General features: G+C 39.5%; 3 protein-coding genes and 1 pseudogene across 52 annotated transcripts in view; 3 read left to right on the top strand and 1 right to left on the bottom strand.

Annotated features, from left to right (window-relative positions):
- LOC126716982 (putative disease resistance protein RGA1) overlaps positions 1-20,375 on the top strand; it is a 103,923-nt gene that overhangs the window by 47,795 nt on the left and 35,753 nt on the right. The gene's annotated exons all lie outside the window — the stretch shown is intronic.
- LOC126716986 (L10-interacting MYB domain-containing protein-like) overlaps positions 1-20,375 on the top strand; it is a 39,255-nt gene that overhangs the window by 3,468 nt on the left and 15,412 nt on the right. The window contains exon 2 of the mRNA XM_050418124.1: positions 38-234. The gene's annotated coding sequence lies outside the window, so the exon portion shown is untranslated. The remainder of the gene's footprint in view (positions 1-37; positions 235-20,375) is intronic.
- On the top strand, positions 5,696-6,607 carry LOC126719224 (protein SRC2 homolog; annotated as a pseudogene).
- LOC126719222 (uncharacterized) lies at positions 18,008-19,080 on the bottom strand. The gene is made up of 2 exons (XM_050421803.1): positions 18,958-19,080; positions 18,008-18,844 (listed from the first exon to the last, which is right to left on the bottom strand). The coding sequence occupies exons 1-2, from the start codon at positions 19,078-19,080 to the stop codon at positions 18,008-18,010; spliced, it is 960 nt and encodes a 319-aa protein (XP_050277760.1).

Here is a 20,375-nt window from a genome sequence, read left to right as displayed (position 1 = left end):
CCAAATCCAAATCAATGGTATCCAAACAGACCGCAAGTGAATTCAAGCAAAAAAATCAGTGTTTTTCTGTAAACCAGCATAAAACATAGTGTTGGATACTTTCTAGTATTTTATTCTCCTTACTTGACAGCTTCATGCCAGGTGGAAATAGGCATAGACTACTCCAATACTGCTCAATTATCCATGAGATTTGAATTAATTTTTGAAGGATCATACACTCCACTATTTCTAAAGGTTCATACATCTCCTTTAAGATTCAATCCTTTTGTGTTAATCAAATACCCAACTTTCTCTTGTTTTCTTTTGTTTAAATTCAGTTAAGGTTCTCAAAAATTTGATTCTGTATCCAAATATGAGACAAGGTCAGAATTCTAAATCAACTAGAGTTGGTGTTTCTTCGAAAAAGGCTAGTACTACTTTTGCATCTAGAAGCAAATCATTGAATCTTAATTATCTCAATCCTTATCTTGTAATAGCTTTCATAAAAGTGGGATTAAGAATCTTTATCTTGTTTTCTTTCCATTGGCAAATTTAGTTTATCAAAATAACAATACTCAATTTGCACGCAAGATGCTACGGATGTTAGTTTCATCTTCTGCCAATACCTTTTTGAGGATTCAGTTTTAGGCAATTGCTAGTTGCTACTTGCAATGTTCTACGCCTACCCTTTGGAGCATCAGTTTTTTTTGTTCATATCAGAATACTGTAGGGGTAATCACTTCACTTTTTACTTCCTATATTTTTTTTTGCTAGTGAAAACTGTAAAATATGCTGCCTATGAGAGTCAATATGATGGATTACTTCTATAACTCTCTTCTACCTACGCAAATAACAATATTCATAAAGCTTATGTTTGAATTTCTTAGTTACAACAACTATTGAGAAAACAAAATTTTATCTAGGTTAAACAGGTGACTTTATAATATTAACAGGTTGTGAAGTTGATTTATATTTTCTATACGTTTGGTTTTTTGTATATTCTATAAATAAAAAAAATGATAAGTAACCACAAATAAAAATAAAATGTATATTCTATAAAAATATGGGTGCATATTAGTTTGTAAACAAAGCCATCAGGTTGATCGATTAAAAGCATAATTCGTTGATTTAACAAACTAGGAAGAATAAATGGATTAATACCAATCTTATGTTTCATAGACTGAGTAGTTGTTGTCCTGCATAAATACTCCATTAAGATGGATATCAAAAGTTGAGACATCATAAGAGCTTTGTATAGAAAGTGGTTTAGCACTTACATAACATGGATTTCCTTTATTCGTCTTTGATTTTCAAAGTACTATACAAACAACTGAAAGGGAGCAAAGGAATCATGGGAGGATTGCCTAAAATTGCTCACGTGGATGAACCCAATTCTTCAAATTTTCTGGTATGAGTAGTCCCAATTCTTTCTTTTCTTTGGGTCTTTCTACTAAAGTACATTTGCATTTATATATAAGGAATTAAACCCAACAGGAAAGGAGGCATGCTATTGGTACCATTGCTCTCATGTGCAAAAGCAATCGAATCATTGAAAAAGTCCCAATGTTGTACTTTTGCTTGTTTAAAAACTTTTGGGCTCTACAATTGTGCAAATAGTCAACAACTAGGTGGGTTGGTACCTTCTTTTTCCTTTATTTTCTTCTCTCATAAAATTTGTCCTGAAAGTGTTGTACATAAACCTATCTTTTGTATCTTCATTCAAATAATTTCTATTGTATCTTATAAATAAGTTGTTAAGGTGATATACTTGGCTTATTGATTTAGATGCATAGACAGACTGAAAAGTGCTGATATTGTTGTCGAAGATCAACTTAGATAACTAATCCAGTACCAGTATTTAGTCGCTGAAATTCATTTTTATGTATAAGCTTCTACCATGCCATTTTTTGCTCAAATTTTAAGATATTTTAACACAGACATTTCTATGCTTTCTTGAATTATTGTTGTGTAACTTGTGTAGTGTGATAGGATTAAAAGCACATCTTGAAAGTTAGAGTGTAGAAATGCACTAGATTTCAGATAGATTCCACTTTATGCATTTAATTACCACATAAAAAAGTGTGACATGATATACTAAATTTTGAATGATTTATTCTTTGAAATTGGAGAGATCAAAACCCAAGTGAGTCAAACAAATAATCAAGAGTATTTTTTTGTAAACCGGTATAAAACATAGCATTAAAAAGTTTCTAGTATTTTCTTCACCTTGTCAGCTTGATGCTAGGTGGAAAAGGTAAGAACTGCTCCAACAATGCTCAATTATCCTTGAGATTGGAATTGATTTTTGAAGAATCATACACTCCATCATTTCTAAAGGTTCATACTCATACATCTCCTTCAAAATTCAATCCTTTTGTATTAATCAAATACTCAACTTTCTCCTCTTTTCTTTTGTTTAAATTCAGTTAAAGTCCTTATCTTGTAATAGCTTTCATAAAAGTCAGGATTATTAATCCTTATCTTGATTTCTTTCCTTTGGCAGATTTAGTTAATCAAAATACAAATCTTTTTGAGGATAGCTTCAATTTTAGGCAACTGCTACTTGGGATGTTCTACCACTACCTAATGGAGCATCAGGTTTTTTATAAATCAGAATATTACAAAGGTAATCACTTCAATCTTTCCTACTTATATTTGTTTTGTGTGAAAACTGTGGAATGGGTTGCCTATGAGAATCAATTTGATGCATTTTTCTCTTTAACTCTCTTCTACCTAAGAAAATAACAATATTCATAAAGCCTTTTGAATTTCTTGTCTTCACAGGGTTTGATAAGGAATTCCCCCAATTTGATGAAGGATTCACCGGCCCTAGATTATGCAAACCGTGGTAATGCTGTCAAAAATCACATTTCTGTTTGTTGTCACTGAAAATTTTTCCCAAAACATATAAGGATAAGAGTAGAAGCTGATTGTTGACTTGTGTATTTGAATTAGTTCTATTCAATACAGAAAATTGAATTTTGAAGAATTTTGTGTGGCTGCCTTAAGTTTGCATCAGCTGGAAGGAATGGAGTGCTGGGAACAACATGCAAGGCATGCCTATGAGCTGTTTTAGAAGGATGTCAACAAGCCAATTACGTTTGAAGGAACTTGCCTTTGTATTCTCGTCAGTTTCAAATGGCAAATTGATTTCTGTTGTTTTTTAATGTCTGAAGATAAATTTTAATGATATGTGCACATTTAAACATTAATGTTTTCATATTATTGTTATCTGCATTCAAGGTCGTAGTATCTAGTCAGTCATACACTCATACTACAAATTCAATGTAAACTCCACCAAAAGAAGGGTTTGTCTTCTTTAACTTTGTCCTGCTGTGCTACTCTTAAACAATCCCACCTATTGACAAACTCCATCTGCCTATACTGATTGTTGTAGAACTTCAAATTCTCAACCCTATTTTCTTCCCTAACTGGAAACCAACCTCCTCTCATTCTGTTAACTACCCTCATTATAATTCTAATCATCATGGCACATAAAGTATCTCGAAATCAAGTTGGTAAAGTGATATACTTGGTTTGTTTATTGATTAGGTGCATGAACAAATTCAAAAGTCACACTTGCTAATATTGGAGTAACATCATGTTCTTAGATTATTTCAAAAAGCAATAAGGTATTTTGTTGCGTAAATTATTTCTATTTGTTAGGGCTTCTACCAAGTTTTGTTAGATTTGTAGGAGATTTTTAATGCAGAAATCTCTAAGCTTTCTTAAATGGTCATTCTTTAGCTTCATTGATTAAAAGCACAACTTGAAATATAATAGAGTTTAGAAATGCACTCAATTTCAGATGGATTATGCATTATGTATTTAATTATAAAAAATGGATGAATTGAAGTATAAAATTTAAAATAATTGGAATTGGAGATACCAAAATTAATCAAGAGTTTCTTTTTGTAAAGTAGCATAAAACATGAAATTGGAAACTTTGTAGTATGTCCTTTCCCTTACTCTTTAACATGATGCCAGGTGGAAATAAGTTGGGACTACTCTAATTCTTGAGATTTGAATTGATTTTTGAAGGATCATATAGTCCAGGATTTTGAAAGGTTCACACAACTCATTTAAGATTCAATCCTTTTCTGTTAAGCAAATGCCCACGTTTCTCCTGTTTTCTTTTGTTCAAACTTGGTTAAGTCTCCCAATGATTTGATTCTGTATGCAGATATGAGACAAGGTCAGAATTCTAAAACAGATAATAGCAGAGTTTTCTTCAAAAAAAAAAAAAAGGGTACTACTTTACATCTATCAATTCTTATATTGTTATAGCCTTCCTAAAAATCAGATTAAGAATCCTTTTTGTTATCTCTCCATTGGCAGATTTTGTTTAATACATGAAATATTCAATTTGCATGCAATATGCTACGAATGTCGCAAGTTTCACCTTCTACCAGTGCATTTTGAGGATATCTTCAGCTTTAGGCAACTGGCCAACTGCTACTTGGGATGTTCTACCAGTATCTTTTGGTGCATTTGTATTTCGTTCATATCAGAATATTCAAAGGTAGTAACTTCACCCTTTCCTCCCTATAGTGGCTTTGCTATTGAAACAGATTGCCTATGAGAATCAATTTGACGCATTTTCTCTATAATTTTTTTACCTATGAAAATAAAAATATTCATAAAGCCTATATATGTTTGCAATTTCTTATTCACAACAACTTTTTAGAAAAATATTTATCCAGATTAAATAGGTGACATAATATATGACAGGTTGTAAAGTAAATTTATATTTTTTTGTAGCTTTGGCTTTTTGTATATTCCAGAAAACTATGGATGCATATGTGTAAACAAAATGATAAGGTTGATGGATCAAAAGCATAGGTTGTTGATTCAACATACTAGGAAGAGTAAATGGATTATTACCAATTTTATGTTTCATACATTGAGTAGCTTTAGTCCTGGACAAAATTGTGGATGGTACATTAAGATGGATCTTTAGAGTTAAGACTTCATTAAAGCCTTGGTTGAAATGTTTTGAACTTACATAACATGGATTTCCTTTCATCTTTGATGCAATCTTGAAGTATATAATCCAGATTTTGTTTGACATCTATAAAAATCACATAAATTTGGAATTTTGTAGGGTCTGGTGCACAAATTCATTTTAATAATAATTTAAAAAAAAAAAAATTGAATGCTTGTTGGTAACTAATAAAATAATAATGGCTAGCAGTCAAGCAATAAAATCAAGTTCTTTTAGTTTCTTCTAATTTCTTATTTTGATATCTCTGCTATTGCTAGGATTCAAAGTGCCGTAGGTAGAAAATATTGTTACTTAAGGAAATAAATTGACAAGGAAGAACTTCACACCAAGGCTTTCTGGCAACGATCTTCTCTAGAAGAAGTTATTCAGGACTCGGCAAAAGATGCCCTTTTGGGTTAAAATAGAAGGTGACATTTCCATAATGCTGTCAGAATTTGGAATTGGTCAACATTGATTTACTAGAGCATTGGAGAAAAGCTTCATTTTTCTTCTATTCCCCACAGAGACATATTCCATTGATCAGACTACTTTAATTTTTATAATTAAAATCTTGTGATTCAGTTTTTGTACTCACTAGTCACTACTCATTGGATCTGGAAATCAAAGTTCATATGGATGTTTGAGAATATTTATGTTCACCCATCCAAATTTTGAAATGTAACTTTTAAGTAAATTATGGTGAACGTTAAAATGTTAAAGTTTGTATTTTGATGGGTGACTAGTGAGAAAAAACTCGCTGGCGACAAAGAAGTCGGCGAAGTCCGCGTGCCCATCAAAGAGCTCCTCGAGAGCTACGGCGAAGAATCGAAGGACGAGAGGCGCGCGAGCTACAGCGTCAGAACCCCATCTGGAAAAGCCAAAGGGGTGTTGGATTTCACGTACAAGTTTGGCGAGAAGTTCACCGCGACGCAACAGAAGGCAAAGAACAGGGACACGGACACGCCTGTTACAGCGTATCCGGTAGGATACGGGGCGGCGGGGCCTAGCGGTGGCCCTGCTCCCGCGTACCCTCCGCCGGGAATGCTGGCGGCTGCTTATCCGTACGCGCACCAGCCGCCGTCTATGTACGGCGGGTACCCGCCTTAACCGGCTTATAACGGTGGTTACCCGCAGTTTCCTCACCAACCGGCCCCACATCCGCAAGCCGGGAACTGCGGGTATGGCGCCAAGCCGCCTAAGAAGAGCGGCGGCAGTGGTGGGAAGATGGCGTTGGGACTAGGAGCTGGATTGCTTGGTGGGTTGCTGGTCGGAGATATGATCTCTGACGTGTCTGAGATGGGCGCTTATGATTCTGGATATGATGCTGGGTTTGATGATGCTGGTGGTGATTTCTAAATTCTTAGGGTGGTTTCTTGGGGTTTGATTTTGATTCTTGATTTTAATGTTTTTTGGGTTCAGTTTCGTTTAGGTAGATATGCTGGCTGTGAATGTAAATGGCAGTATGAGGATTTGATAAATTGCCGGATTTAAGTCTGTATTTTCTTTTGGATGATTTTTTTGGTTATTGTACATAGATTTTGGTTTTTTGCACACTATTCATGTTCTGTTTATTTTGATGTTCTTAAATCATGTGTTGGCTATTGAATCCCTGATCTGATTTGTGAAGGGGAACATTATTATCTAGTTCTCACCCTAAATTGTTAACAATTCATGGAAAACTGCTGGAGTTTGTAGGGTTTATGATGGATATTTGAATTTCTCTCAAGTATTGATGGGGAATATTGAGAGGTTTTTTCTCAAATTCCTCAAGTTATTTTGTTAGGTTTTAGTTGGATTGGTTTTGCTTTTGCACACTAATCATTCATGTTGCAAATTTTAATGTTCTTTAATTAGTGTTTGCTATTGAATCCTTGATCTGGGAAGCATGATTATCTAGTTTCTCACCCTATAAAATGGTAAAAACTTCATGGAGGGGATATTGGATTTTGTTGGTTTTATCATTAATGTTGGGTATTTGTTTCTCTTTTCTGGGTGTGATGTGAATTGGGGGTGAGTTGGGGGTTGGGAAATGAAAGGCTTTATCTCAGGACAATTCTATTCAAATTACGCCACCATTGCCAATTCAATTCATGTAGGCATGGCTAATTCTGAATCTTCCTTGTGTTCTGTATTCATAGTCAAGTTTTGATGTGGGCATATCATGAGTTTTTTTTTACCAAATTCCTTGAGTTCTTTTGTCTACTTGGATTCATTCCTTGAGTTCTTCCGTCTACTGGAATTCTTGATTGCTTGGGGGGTGATTGTCAACTCATTGTGTTTGGAATATTTACTGGCATGCAAGATGGGGAAAGGCGGGGACCTTAAAATTGGATTTAGAATATCACTCTGGTGTGAGTTGATGCTAACAATTAGTATTACTATTAAAGGAGTGATTTAGATTTTCACTATTTTGACATTAATGATAGAGAGAGGTGATACTCCTAATATTTTTTTTAGAAACAAAAAATTAAAGGTATAAACTCCTAATCCTAATAGTACTGTAGTAATTATCAAAATTTAAAAAAAGAAAAGATATGATAGGATTTGAAGGATGTACACATGATGGATAGTTACGGTAGCAGAATAGTTGTGGATTGGATAAAATGAAATAACAAGTAGTATTTGCGGATCAGGATTGCATTTTATTTTTTCTTTTCAAATATATTCAGTTTGTTATTTTCAATTTGTATTCAAATCTAGACAGGAGTTGGGTCCTATGGTTTAAGATTAGATTAGGATTAGATTGTGATGAGAATATCTCGTCTAAGAATTGGCTATTTATGTACTGAAGAAAAGATCAATGAGCTAAGCACAGATAATTCCAACTCTGAATTTGCCTCTCTATTCTAGGAGGAGAATGGCATATTCAGCCCCTCACTTGCTTTAACACCAAATCCACCCACACATCCTTGTTCATAACAAGCATATATAGCCATTAAACCAAGAAAGGGTTGGACAAAGTGAAAGTCCTCTCTACCAATAGTGGATCTTGTTGCCTATATTCCTCAACTGAAGAGTCACCAGTCACCACCATTGGTGGATGTCGCTGCCTATTCCTCTTTTGATCATTTAGGTGTAATGATGCTTAGACAGAGCTTTAAGGCTGGTGTGGAGAGCATTTATTCGATTTAGGGTTGCATTTTTATGTGTTTGGCACCCCTTGATGATTATGTCAACTTCCAATTCGGTTCCTCTCCATTAAATCATGAAAGATAAAAAGAAAGAAAGAGGTAAAATTATTTAGGGCAGAGTGTGTATTTGTCTTCCTTTATATAAGAGTGTACTTTATCTGTGAGTCTAATATACGAGACACTTAAAAAATAAAAAAATAAAAAATAAATAAAAAAAATGAAGAAGAAGAAGAGTATATGAGACAAATTCATATGTGAGAGAGAAATGCAACACACTTGGGGTATGGAACCAATAGAAACTTTCAAATTTAAAAAGGAATGATGTTTTAAATCCATTTCCTTTTGATGTTTATCTTTGAGTAAATATTGAAATTTAGCATGGCTACTTGTACATTCCTTTCTATTTGAAAATGGATGAGTTGCAAACATGAAGTGTTGGCTGTTTTCGTAACTTCTTGATTTTTGTTTTTTGATAAATTTGATAATTACTTCTTGAATATTGAATTTAATAATAAAAAAATGAAGGTGCCAAGATTTTCATTCTACACTTCGTAAGTTTGAGCATAATTTGGAAGTGAAAATTATGCAATAATAAATGAAATCAATTAAAAAGGACCAGAAAATTTTAGGGAGAAAAAGTAATTGGTAATTGTTGTGCTGAGTGATTCATAGTTGGCAATTCAAAAATACTAATATTTTACTTTCACTTTGATGGTCCACGGATGATTCTTGCACAATGGCCATGTTTTTTTTTTTTTTTTTTTTTTTTTTTTTTTTTGAATGAGTTTCAACTTATGGCGTCCGCTCCTGATGCTCTTTATCATCAAATCAAGACACCAATCAATTTTTGGTGTAGGTGAAGATTGAACCACAGATTTCTTGTACAATCATCAGAGACTTCCAGTTGAGCTAGACTTGGTCGATTTTAGAAATTTTTGTTTTTGAATTGCTTTTCTCTAGAACATGGTAGCAATGAGAATCCTTTTTGAAATCTCATTCTCTAGGTAAAATATCATAGTTTGAAAGAAAATGATTGAGAATCCTTTTTTTAGAGATTATTCTATTGAAATTGAATTTCACTTCGCATAAATATTTATATAAAATTTTATGCGTCACTGAGAAGGATGGAAAGTGGAAGCTGTAACTATTTATATGAGTATTTCAAAGGAATACAATATATTAGAGTAAAATAATGATAACTATTCATCTGTTTGGTGATAAGTTGACAACATTATAAAATAGTAGAATGCAATCATATTTTAGTCAAATTTTCTAAAATTCCCTTATATATATATATATATAGGGTAATTATTGGGTACTTCCGGAGTACCATAAATATGTACTCCCTCCTCTCATACAACTATAGGTCCCACTAATTAAATTTATGATAGGACCTACAATTCATGTAAGATGGGGGAGTACGTATTTATGGTACTCTCGGAGAATTCAATAATTTTCCCTATATATATAATTTAAATAATTTTATAATTAAAAAAACTGTCCATTCAAAATTAATATTTTATATATATAAAAAACATTTATACCATCTTCTATGAACATTTTCTTTATACCATTTTTATGAACATAAAGTCTAAATTTACCTATATGAATATCATGATGTCATACAAAACAAATTTGAAAGTAAAAAAAATAAAAAAATTGGTAGACTTGGTAGAACTAAACTACATTATTTAAAAGGGTCATTGAAATTAAAACAATCATTGAAACCTATTTTAAATAAGAAAATCTTAAAGAATTATTGAAAATAAGGAGAAAAGGTATCTATGGAGTTCGAAGAAGCACTTCTAAGGAAAACACAATCAAACAATATAATAACTATTCATTAGGAATCAAATACAATTAAGTAACAATTTCGAGCGTTTTTAATCTTTGAAATTTCGAAGAAATCTTTTAATTCTTATAATACTCAAAGTTTTCGCTATATTGAGAACTATCGTAACTCTTTTAATATATAGATAAATTTTTTTATTGGGTTTTAAGAAACCTAACCACTTTTAATCGTGTGAATAAGCATCTTTTTTACTTCACCTTAATTTCATTGATTTTGCTCAACTCAATATCATAAAAAGGGGATTTATCTAATCTACAAGCCCATTTCTTAGCCCAATGGGCAGCTCTTTTGCATTGGACTGGGCATCCAAAATTTTTAAAGGGGATGGACCCAGAAGGCTCCTTCTGTCACGTAACTCATCTTCAACAAAGTGACGTGTGCATGTGTTCTTTTCTCTAGGAAGAAAAGAAAAATGTATTAACTCCAATGAATAGTAGTACAATTACAAGATACAAATATTATTTCCCAAAACTAAGTGAAATGAATTTACAAAAAATTAGGTACTGTTTGGCTTCAAATGTGGTGTATTCAGTTTTCATATTCTTTATTTTATATTCAAATCCTAAATTTGAATATAAATAAAAAAACACTTATTTTTATATTTGGTAGTGTTTGGTAAGTTGTTTTGAATACATATTTTAGATATAGAATACATTATACCTGTGTTTGGTTATTGCCTTATAGGTTCGTTTGGATACAACTTATTTTTGCTGAAAACTGAAAACTGAAAATACTGTAGCAAAATAATTTTTAAATGTGTAAATAGTACCGTGTGACCCATTTTTAATAAATAGTTGCTGAATAGTACACTGGTGTGCACTGTACACTAACAGAAAATCAAAAAACACGGCTAACCAAAAAAAAAAAAAAAAGAGAGGCAAAACGCAGACGTAGTAGATGCAGATGCAGCAAAACGCCAATCCAAACGACACCTATATTTAAAAATATATTGTGGGGCCAAAGAATTTGACAACCCCGACCCATTTTATACTAAGCCCAAAGCCTATGCCGAGGAGGAAGGAATGGCCAAGGACGAACAAATAAAGCCCACATAGCCTAGAAACGTTGCCGAGGACGATATTGTTCTCGGCCTCCCAGATCCCAAAAGGAAAGAACGGCACGCCGTCAAAGGCAGCCTCCCAGAGCGCCCCCAGAAAAAGGACAAGTACAGTAGGACACCCATGGGGACATGGTGTAGGAGCGATTCAAGGAGAAACTGTCACCTCCTCATTAAATGCACCTAACTAACATTCTGGCCGCATTAATGAAGGAATGACCCCTAAACAGTGTGGTTTTGGTCGTCGCAACTCACAGAGGGTTTGGGAAGGTGGCTGATTGGACGAGCACTCGAGTAATGACCTGCATGATCAACAGATGGAGGGCCAAGATCGATTGTAAGGGGATATATAATGTGGGAGATCTTCCAAGAATGGGGGATGGGATCCTCAGGATAGAAGAAAAGAAAGAGAAGACTGGAGCAGTTTGCATGATTCCGGAAAACCTTTATAGCCTAACACCGAAGAAAGAATAAAAACACTAAGTTCCTCGGATGAAAGACCCTAGGACAGAATTTTATATTTTGGTCCATGTCCTTGTTGTTCAATCCGTTCATAACCATGTCTGGTTGTTGTAATCTTCACTAAAACCTAGTTCTTGAACCTACTCTCTATAAATTTATTATATTAGGTTAGTTGGGCTTGAGTCCACTCATCCAATAGAAGAAGCGCTCGAACCTAGCCCCTACAATTGGCGCTGTCTATGGGAAGAGCTTGTGTGTTAGTGAGTGCAACAATTAAGCATGGTAGGATTAGACCCTCATCAAGCAGGCTCCCATCAACCCGAACCGGCTAGATCCCAACAACAGGGTAACTTTCCTAACCCTGAACGTGATCAAAATGAAGAGAATGAAAGGTTTCAAGAGGGAAGTGTAAACACCACTCAAACCAGCAAAAGCTATTCTCGTGTGGGCAGTCATATGCTTTAGAGACAAAATAACAGCTGGGCCATGCAACCAGAAGAAGTTAGGAGTCATGTATCCTAGAAACAGAACGATAAGCAGGCCATGCAGTGAAAGATAGACGATTTGAAGAGAAAGCTGCACCATGCACAACGAAGGCGATCTCATTCTAGGCCTGACATACTCTTTGATAATGAAAGTGACGATGACTATAGACAAAGATCAAGGACTCCCTCAAGTGAGACCTTTTCTCAAGAAGAAGAGCTCTACTGGAGGCATAAGCATAAAAGCCCATCTCCTAGGGGCTTGGGAAACGATGCCATTAGCAGGGCATTGGATCAACTCCAAGTTGTCTTTCATGCACCACATAGAAGGGGCTACACTTCCTTGACGATTCCAGCAGCTAACTTTCGCCATTTACAACGGTAAAACAGACCCTGTGGAGCATGTGAGCTAGTTCAACCAAAGGATGGCTATCCATTCTAAAAACGAGGCGCTGATGTGCAAGGTTTTCTCATCTAGCTTGGGACCAGTGGCGATGAGGTGATTTAATGGCTTAAAGGCTAATTCCATAGATTCGTATAGGCAGCTAACCCAAGCTTTTGGCTCACGCTTCGTTACAAACAGCAGAGCTCCTCGGCCTTTGAATGCTTTGTTGTCGTTATCCATGCATGATGGAGAAACTCTAAAAGCCTACTCAAACAGATATTGGGAAATGTATAATGAAATAGACGGCAATTTTGACGATGTTGCCATCGACACCTTCAAAAACAATCTCCCAGCCGAGTACGGCTTGAGGAAGTCTCTGACTGGCAAGCCTGCCACCAGTGTGCGCCAATTGATGGATCGAATCGATAAGTATAAACGAGTAGAGGAAGACTAGTTGCAGGGAAAGGAAAAAGTGAAGGTTATCCTTCAGGAGATGAGTGATTTCAGGTCGGACCGATATAATAGCAGCCGCCAGAGGAGAGATTTCGTAGGGCAATCCAGAGCAACCAACACGCAGATTGTCAATGCTGTATTCCGAGAACCGGTACATCGGGTGTTGGAGAAAATCAAGAACGAGCCATACTTTAAGTGGCCAAATAAGATGGCGGGAGAGTCCACGATGTGTAATCAGAACTTTTATTGCCAATACCACCAAGACCACGGACATACTACGGAGAACTGCAGGAACCTCTGGAACTATCTGGACCAGCTAGTCCGAGAAGGAAAGCTGAAATACCTTCTACATCACCCCAGTGGTCATCAAGGCCAGACCTATCAAGAACCCCAGAGGGATACTACCCTAAGGTCACCCGTAGGAACGATTAATGTAATCTTGGCCGCGCTAGGAAGAACAGGCACGTGCCCTTCACGAGTGTTATCTGTGGCCTAGCTACATGCCGAGAAGTCCCAGCCAGAGCCGAAAAAGGCCAAAATGAATTTTCGCCCAATCTTGAGTTTTTCAGAAGAAGACAAGATCGGAACCACCCAGCCCCATGATGATGCACTGTTGATCACTCTTAGAATCGGGGACTACGACGTGAAAAGAGTAATGGTGGATGGTGGCAGTGCTGCCGAGGTCATGTACCCCGATCTCTACAAGGGGTTGAGGTTAAAACTGGAGGATTTGATGCCCTATAGCTCTCCTTTGATGAGCTTCGACGGGAAGCTTGTTATTCCAAAAGGCATGATTAGGCTACCCATCCAGACTGGCCCAGAGATAGTGGAGGTGAACTTTATCGTGGTGGACACCTACTCTCCATACACAGCCATCGTCGGTAGGCCCTAACTCCATACCTTAGAGGTTGTTGCCTCCTCCTTGCATCAGAAGGTGAAATTCCCATTAGGAGACCAGGTCCTTGAAATCCGTGGGTGCCAATCCATGGCAAGGCAGTGTGTGGTGGCTGGCATCTCACATCGGCTCGATGCGGAGTCCTCGGCCTCTGCTGAAAAGAGCTTATAGCAATCAAAAGCCCCGTTGTCGCCTCCTGATACAGCTGTCGAGGAGGCAAAATGCGAAGATCTAGAGGAGGTGGTCATTGGCGATAACCCGAAGAAGTTCTTTCGGGTGGGGGCCTAGTTGCCTCTTCAGGAGAAGGGGGAGTTGATTGAGTTTCTTAAAAGAAACATTGACGTATTCGCATGGGATGCCTGCGATGCTCTAGGGATTGATCCAGCCTTCATCTGTCACCATCTCAATGTCAACCCGTCCATCACTCCCAAGAAGTAGCCACCCCATCGCCCATCAAGAGAGCACACTGATGTGATTAGGGACGAAGTGGCGAAGCTTAAGCATGCAGAGGCTATTAAAGAGGTTTTCTACCCCGAATGATTGGCCAATACCGTGGTGGTCAAGAAGAAAAGCGGAAAATGGTGGGTTTGTGTGGACTTCACGGACCTAAATAAAGCATGCCCAAAAGACCCGTTCCCTATGCCTCGGATAGACCAGCTGGTGAATGCAATAGCGGGCCATCCTCGGATGAGCTTTTTAGATGCCTTTCAAAGTTATCATCAAATATCACTAGCCCTGGGGGATCAAGAGAAGACAGCCTTTGTGACACCTACTGGGAACTACCACTATAAGGTAATGCTTTTTAGTCTGAAAAATGCAGGTTCCACTTATCAAAGGATGATGACGAGAATGTTCAAGCCATAGTTGGGCAAGAGCATTGAAATTTATGTCGGTGACATGGTGGTGAAGAGTAAAGCGGTATCCGAGCATTTAGGAGACCTCGGCGGCACCTTTGATGTCTTAAGGAAGCACAAACTACGCCTAAATACTTTCAAATGCTCATTTGGCATGGGATCAGGCAAGTTTTTAGGCTACATGGTTACTCATAGGGGAATTGAGGTTAACCCCGACTAGATCAAGGCTATTAATGATTTAAAACCACCGCAAAATGTAGAGGTCCAAAAGCTTACCGGAATGATCGCAGCCCTAAATCGATTCATTTGCCAGTCGGGCGGATAAATGCAGATCATTCTATCTCTTAATCAATAAATGGAAAGGATTCGAGTGGTTCGAGAACTGTATTGTGGCCTTCCAGCAACTCAAGGAATACATATCAGGGCCACTTATCATATCCAGTCCTGAGGCCGATGAGGTCCTATACGCCTATATTGCTGTGGCCCCTCATGCTGTGAGCTTGGTGCTAGTACGGGATGATAATAGCTTCCAAAAACCAGTCTATTGCGTGAGCAAGTCACTGCATGAAGCTGAAGTCAGATACTAACCCTGGAGAAAGCCATACTGGTTATGGTCCATGCTATGCGGAAGCTTCCCCACTATTTCCAAGCCTACACGGTGGTTGTTTTAACCCAACTACCCTTGAAGTCCATACTTCGGACCGCTGATTACACGAGAAGGATTGCCATATGGAGCACAATCCTGGGAGCTTTTGACATCAAGTACATGCCTCGGACCTCCATAAAAGGCCAGGTCCTAGCTGACTTGGTGGCCGAATTTGCTAAACCATCAGTAGAAATAGTAGCAGAGGAGCGCAACATGAATGGAAAATCGGTGGGAGTAATCTTTACGCCAGGGCCCCCATGTTGGAAGGTGTACGTTGATGGCGCAGCGAATCAAAGGGGGTCTGGAGTGGGGCTAGTCCTAACATCTCCTGAGAAGACTATCATAGAGAAATCCCTGAAACTTGGGTTCTCGGCCACGAATAACGAAGCCGAATATGAGGCCTTGTTACAAGGAATGGCCATGGTGCAGAAAATGGGAGGGAAAGTAGTAGAGATGTTCTCGGACTCAAGACTAGTAATGGGCCAGGTAAAGGGAGAGTTAGAAGTTAGAGATGCAAGGATGCAAGAGTACTTAAGCCAGATCAAACGCTTGCAGTCAGACTTCGATCTTTTCAACCTGTCACACGTCTCCAGAAGTGGAAAACCCTATGCAGATTCATTGGCCACGCTCGCTACCTCCTCAGTAGGGGGCTTGCCTCGAATTATTCTTGTCAAGCATCTGGATAGAGCAAATGAGGTTACAAAAGGCATGGTCCATATCTAGGAGGTTAGAGTAGGTCCTAGCTGGATGGACCCTGTAGTGAGGTTCCTCAAAGATGATATCCTAGACACAGGAGGAAGATCTCTGTCGCACCAAGCCATTACCCAGGGATATTGGTGGCCGGGGATGTAGAAGGAAGCCGTAGAGTACACCAAGAAATTTGACCAGTGCCAAAGGTTTGCCCTGAATATTCATCAGTCAGGATGGGTCCTCAACCCTCTGTCTAGTCCATGGCCATTCGCCTAGTAGGGCTTGGATATTGTAGGCCCTTTCCCCAAGGCAGCAGGAAATAAGAGATATCTGTTGGTCGGCACAGATTACTTCACCAAATAGGTCGAAGCTGAGCCACTGGCAAACATCAGAGATGTGGATGCTAAGAAATTCATCTGGAGAAACATTGTTACACAATTCGGGGTCCCACATACCCTTATTTTAGATAATGGACTCCAATTTGACAGTAAAGCCTTCAGAAGATACTGTTGCGAACTGGGGATCACTAACAGGTACTCAGTTCCAACTTATCCCCAAGGAAATGGACAAGTCAAGACTGTCAACAAGGTCATAGTTAATGGGCTTAAGAAGAAACTGGATGACACCAAGGAAAGATGGGTAGAGGAGCTGCCACATGTCCTATGGACTTATCGAACTACACCCTGGCGGTCAACAGGGGAGACACCTTTTGCCATGACCTATGGGGCCAAGGCTATTATCCCTCTAAAGGCAAACTTCCCAACGCTGAGGACGAGCTCCTTCACTCCAAGCAGTAATGATGAACTATTGGGGAAGAGCCTGGATTTGATCGATGAACGTAGAGAAAAGGCAGTGATGCCAATGTGAAGTTGAGACCACTAGTCCCAGGAGACTTAGTGTTGAGGAAAGTTGTGGGTACTGCCAAGAACCTATCCTGGGGAAAGCTGGGACCCAATTGGGAAGGACCATACCGAATTACTTCAGTAGCAGGAATAGGTGCATACTACTTAAAGGACTTAGATGAAAAAGCTGTACCTCGTCCGTGGAATGTAAATAACTTGAGAATGTATTATTATTAATAAAAGCATTTCTTTAATTCGAGTTTTAAGTCTATTATGGTTATATGTTTGGTATTTCGACAACCATCTAAGTACTAGACAGAACCAAGGTCTTGCATGGTCCTCAAACTCAAACCTATGGGAAAACTAGTTACTTCAAGAAAAACCTAAGTACTAGACAGAACCAAAGTCTTGCATGGTCCTCGGACTCAAACCTATAGGGAAACTAGTTACTTCGAGAAAAACCTAAGTACTAGACAGAACCAAGGTCTTGCATGGTCCTCGGACTCAAACCTATGGGGAAACTAGTTACTTTGAGAAAAACCTAAGTACTAGACAGAACCAAGGTCTTGCATGGTCCTCGGACTCAAACCTATGAGGAAACTAGTTACTTCGAGAAAAACCTAAGTACTAGATAGAACCAAAGTCTTGCATGGTCCTCAAACTCAAAACTTTGGGGAAACTAATTGCTTCGAGAAAAATCTAAGTACTAGACAGAACCAAGGTCTTGCATGGTCCTCGGACTCAAACCTATGGGGAAACTAGTTACTTCGAGAAAAACCTAAGTACTAGACAGAACCAAGGTCTTGCATGGTCCTTGAATTCAAACCTATGGGGAAACTAGTTACTTCAAGATTAGTAAAAGTTGTGAATATGGCCTAAGTACACACTCGGTACCTCGGATCATATACTCAACCCCCTAAAAATATGGGTAGACGCAAACTAAGCGTCCCCTTAATGCTGGCGAGTTAGAATTTAAAGGTTTAATTTCAAATATGATATGTACATAGCCACTCCTACCCATTAGGATAACCAATTCATGAGACACAAGGTTCACAGCAATAAACAATAGCAATAATAACAATAAACACATAATGTAAAAAAAGAGAAGAGGAAGAAGGAATTTCATACATTTTATCTAAAAGTTTAAGTACAACGATTCCAATGTTAAAAAAAATTTAAAAAAAAATAACTAACTAACTAATACAAAAGAAAGTCGGGTCGCCTATTTCTTCAACTTTATCTTGACCCCTTCCTTGGGGACCTGAGCAGGAGCAACCTTGGGAGCCTTGGAGACATCACCCGGGGGAACGACCTGAAGGGGCTGAACCAAGAGCTGGCTCCTTGGCATGAGAGGCCTGAGCATTGGTTGCAGACTCTGTAACCTCCTGGGGCGCTTCAGGATTCGGATCTCCAAGTGTTTCAGCTGCCTCAGGAAGCTCACCCCCCTCGGTTGGCTCTTTGGGAGTAGTTATGGCTAGAGCAGCCTCAGGCCGAGCAGCCTCAGCCTCCTCAAGAGCACTCTCAGCCTCGGAGTTGGCAGAGGCAGTTTCCCGGATGGCCGAAGGGTAGTATACATTCCCCACCTTCCATAGATCGGATGAAGCCTCAACCCCAGCTTGTTTGAGGACTTTATTCCAAACTTGGGAGTAGTAGAGCCTGCATACTCCAGGGACTTGAGCCTTGAGAGTGGCCTGGGTCTTGGCCATTCCCAGGTCATAGGCCTCCTCCTCGGCTTTCTCCTTAGAGCTCTTGGCCTCCATCCTGGCGAATTTCATCTCTATCTTAGCCCTCAAGGCTTCATCTTGGGCCCATTCCGCGACGCTCTTAACCCCCTCTGCCTCAGACAGTTTCTTCTTTAAATCATTGATCTGCTCATTGGCAATCTTTAATTGGTCCTCGGCTTCGAGTAAGTGCCTCGTCTGGTCCTCGACCTGCTTTTGAGCGCCAGCCAGGCCTGCTTCAGTGCTGTCCCTGGCCCTGGTCATCTCCTTCAACTCCTCCCTGGCCTTCAAGAGATCAACCTCAGAGTTTTTGAGGATCCGCGTAGCATCCAAGCGCTTGTCACGCTCGAGCTCCAGAGACCTGCTCTGCTCCTTAACGTCCTTTTCTAGCCTATAGGTGACCTGGACAGCCTGCCAATTGGAACAAACACACATTAAGCTGGAAACTAAAGAACAAAGACCAACGGAGTCACGATTGTTAGAAACTTTACCATGCCTAAGTATCTCTTGATGCTGAGAAAGACCTCCTGCCTCCTCAAGTTCCCCAGCTCGGCCATGTCGGTGGGAAGCAGCAGGGTCCTCTCCAGTGCATCAGCAACATAAGTGCCTTCGCCCCCTTGGAAGTCCCTAAGGGAGGGGTTGTCCATCAAGGGCTCCCCGTGAAGCATTGGGGCAGGAAGCAGGCCTGGGGCTCAGACTGAGTGTCAACCTCTTTCTCCTGGCCCTTATGCTCGATTTTTAATAGCTTGGAAGCTCGCAAGGCTTCATCTTCCTCTCGAGAGGGGTGAGACTTCCCCCCATCCATGGACTCCTTGCCTTTGGAAACTCTCTTCCTTTTCGAATCGGCGGGCTCGAATCGAGGAGGCAGGGTCGATTGGGAAGAAGGAGGAAGTCTGGATCGAGGGGGCGATGGCTGCAGTTGGGCAGAAGATGGCCTGGTCTGAGCAGGCTAAGGCTGGGGTGGAGGAGGAGGAAGTTTGGATTGCTGCTTCCCCAGTGTGTCCCTCCCTGGCTGGCCCTCAATCAGATCGAGCAGGCTAGATGAAAGTTTTCTCTTAAAACCCATTTAGGGCTGAGAAGAAGCCCTTGCTGATAGGAGATCCGCTTCAGTCAAATTGGGGTCGCCCTAGTCACCAGAAGGATCCTCAGATGGACTAACTCGATCAAATACGCCAAATTCTTTCTCGGACGGACCCAAGTCACCCTCGGCCTCCACTGTTGGGTGGGATGAAAAAGTGCCTTCCAAAGGGATGCCTTCTGGGACAGGAGATCCCTCAGGAATCAAAAATTCGTGTTCTGCTATAGTGATCTTATGAAGCTGAGGATCGTTGGCTATGATCACGTGCTTCGGGGCGGGAAATGATTTTTGGATGGGATCGTACCCTAAGATCTTGTGAGCGGCCTTAACTTGGTTGTCAGCTTCATTCACAAAAACCGCCGCCTTTAGAACAGTTTCTAAATCTCCCCGGTTGACGAGGTGAAAGTGTCGCTCAAAAGTGTGTGGATCTGCAAAAAGAAAACACATTCACATTAGTAACCAAACAATGCAAATTATGATGGCACAAAAGATTAGCTCTCTCCTACTCTCGATACCCCACCGGGTTCCCCCTCCTCTGTTGGGCAATGAAGGCTATCGTGCCATTCCCCAAACACAATGAGGAAGTCCTTATTCAACCCTTTGCTGGTCTCACGGAGGCACTGAATAAGCCAAACCTTATCGTCCCTCGTCTTCATATAGTAGGACTTACCCCTTAGGTGTTGGAGGTTGTAGCACCAGTTTACATTGTGATGGGTTAAACTCAACCCCATTTTCTCGGTTAAGGCATCCACACAACCCAGGATCCAAAACACGTTGGCAGCGCACTAGGTGGGAGCTAACCGGAAATGCCTAAGGTAATCCCTCATTACCGGCTCCATAGGGATTCTCACGCCACCTTCTATG

The sequence above is a fragment of the Quercus robur genome, chromosome 3, assembly GCF_932294415.1.
Source record: "Quercus robur chromosome 3, dhQueRobu3.1, whole genome shotgun sequence".
Taxonomy (NCBI): domain Eukaryota; kingdom Viridiplantae; phylum Streptophyta; class Magnoliopsida; order Fagales; family Fagaceae; genus Quercus; species Quercus robur.
Note: the sequence above shows the minus strand (reverse complement) of the source record. Positions and strands in the feature narration are given on the sequence as shown.

Bases quoted from the DNA above. Each gene is read 5' to 3' on its own strand.
- LOC126719222 (XM_050421803.1), bottom strand. From the start codon at position 19,080: ATGGACAACCCCTCCCTTAGGGACTTCCAAGGGGGCGAAGGCACTTAT. The intron at 18,845-18,957 runs GTCTTTCTCAGC...TCCAATTGGCAG, and splicing joins GGAACTTGAGGAGGCAGGAG to GCTGTCCAGGTCACCTATAG.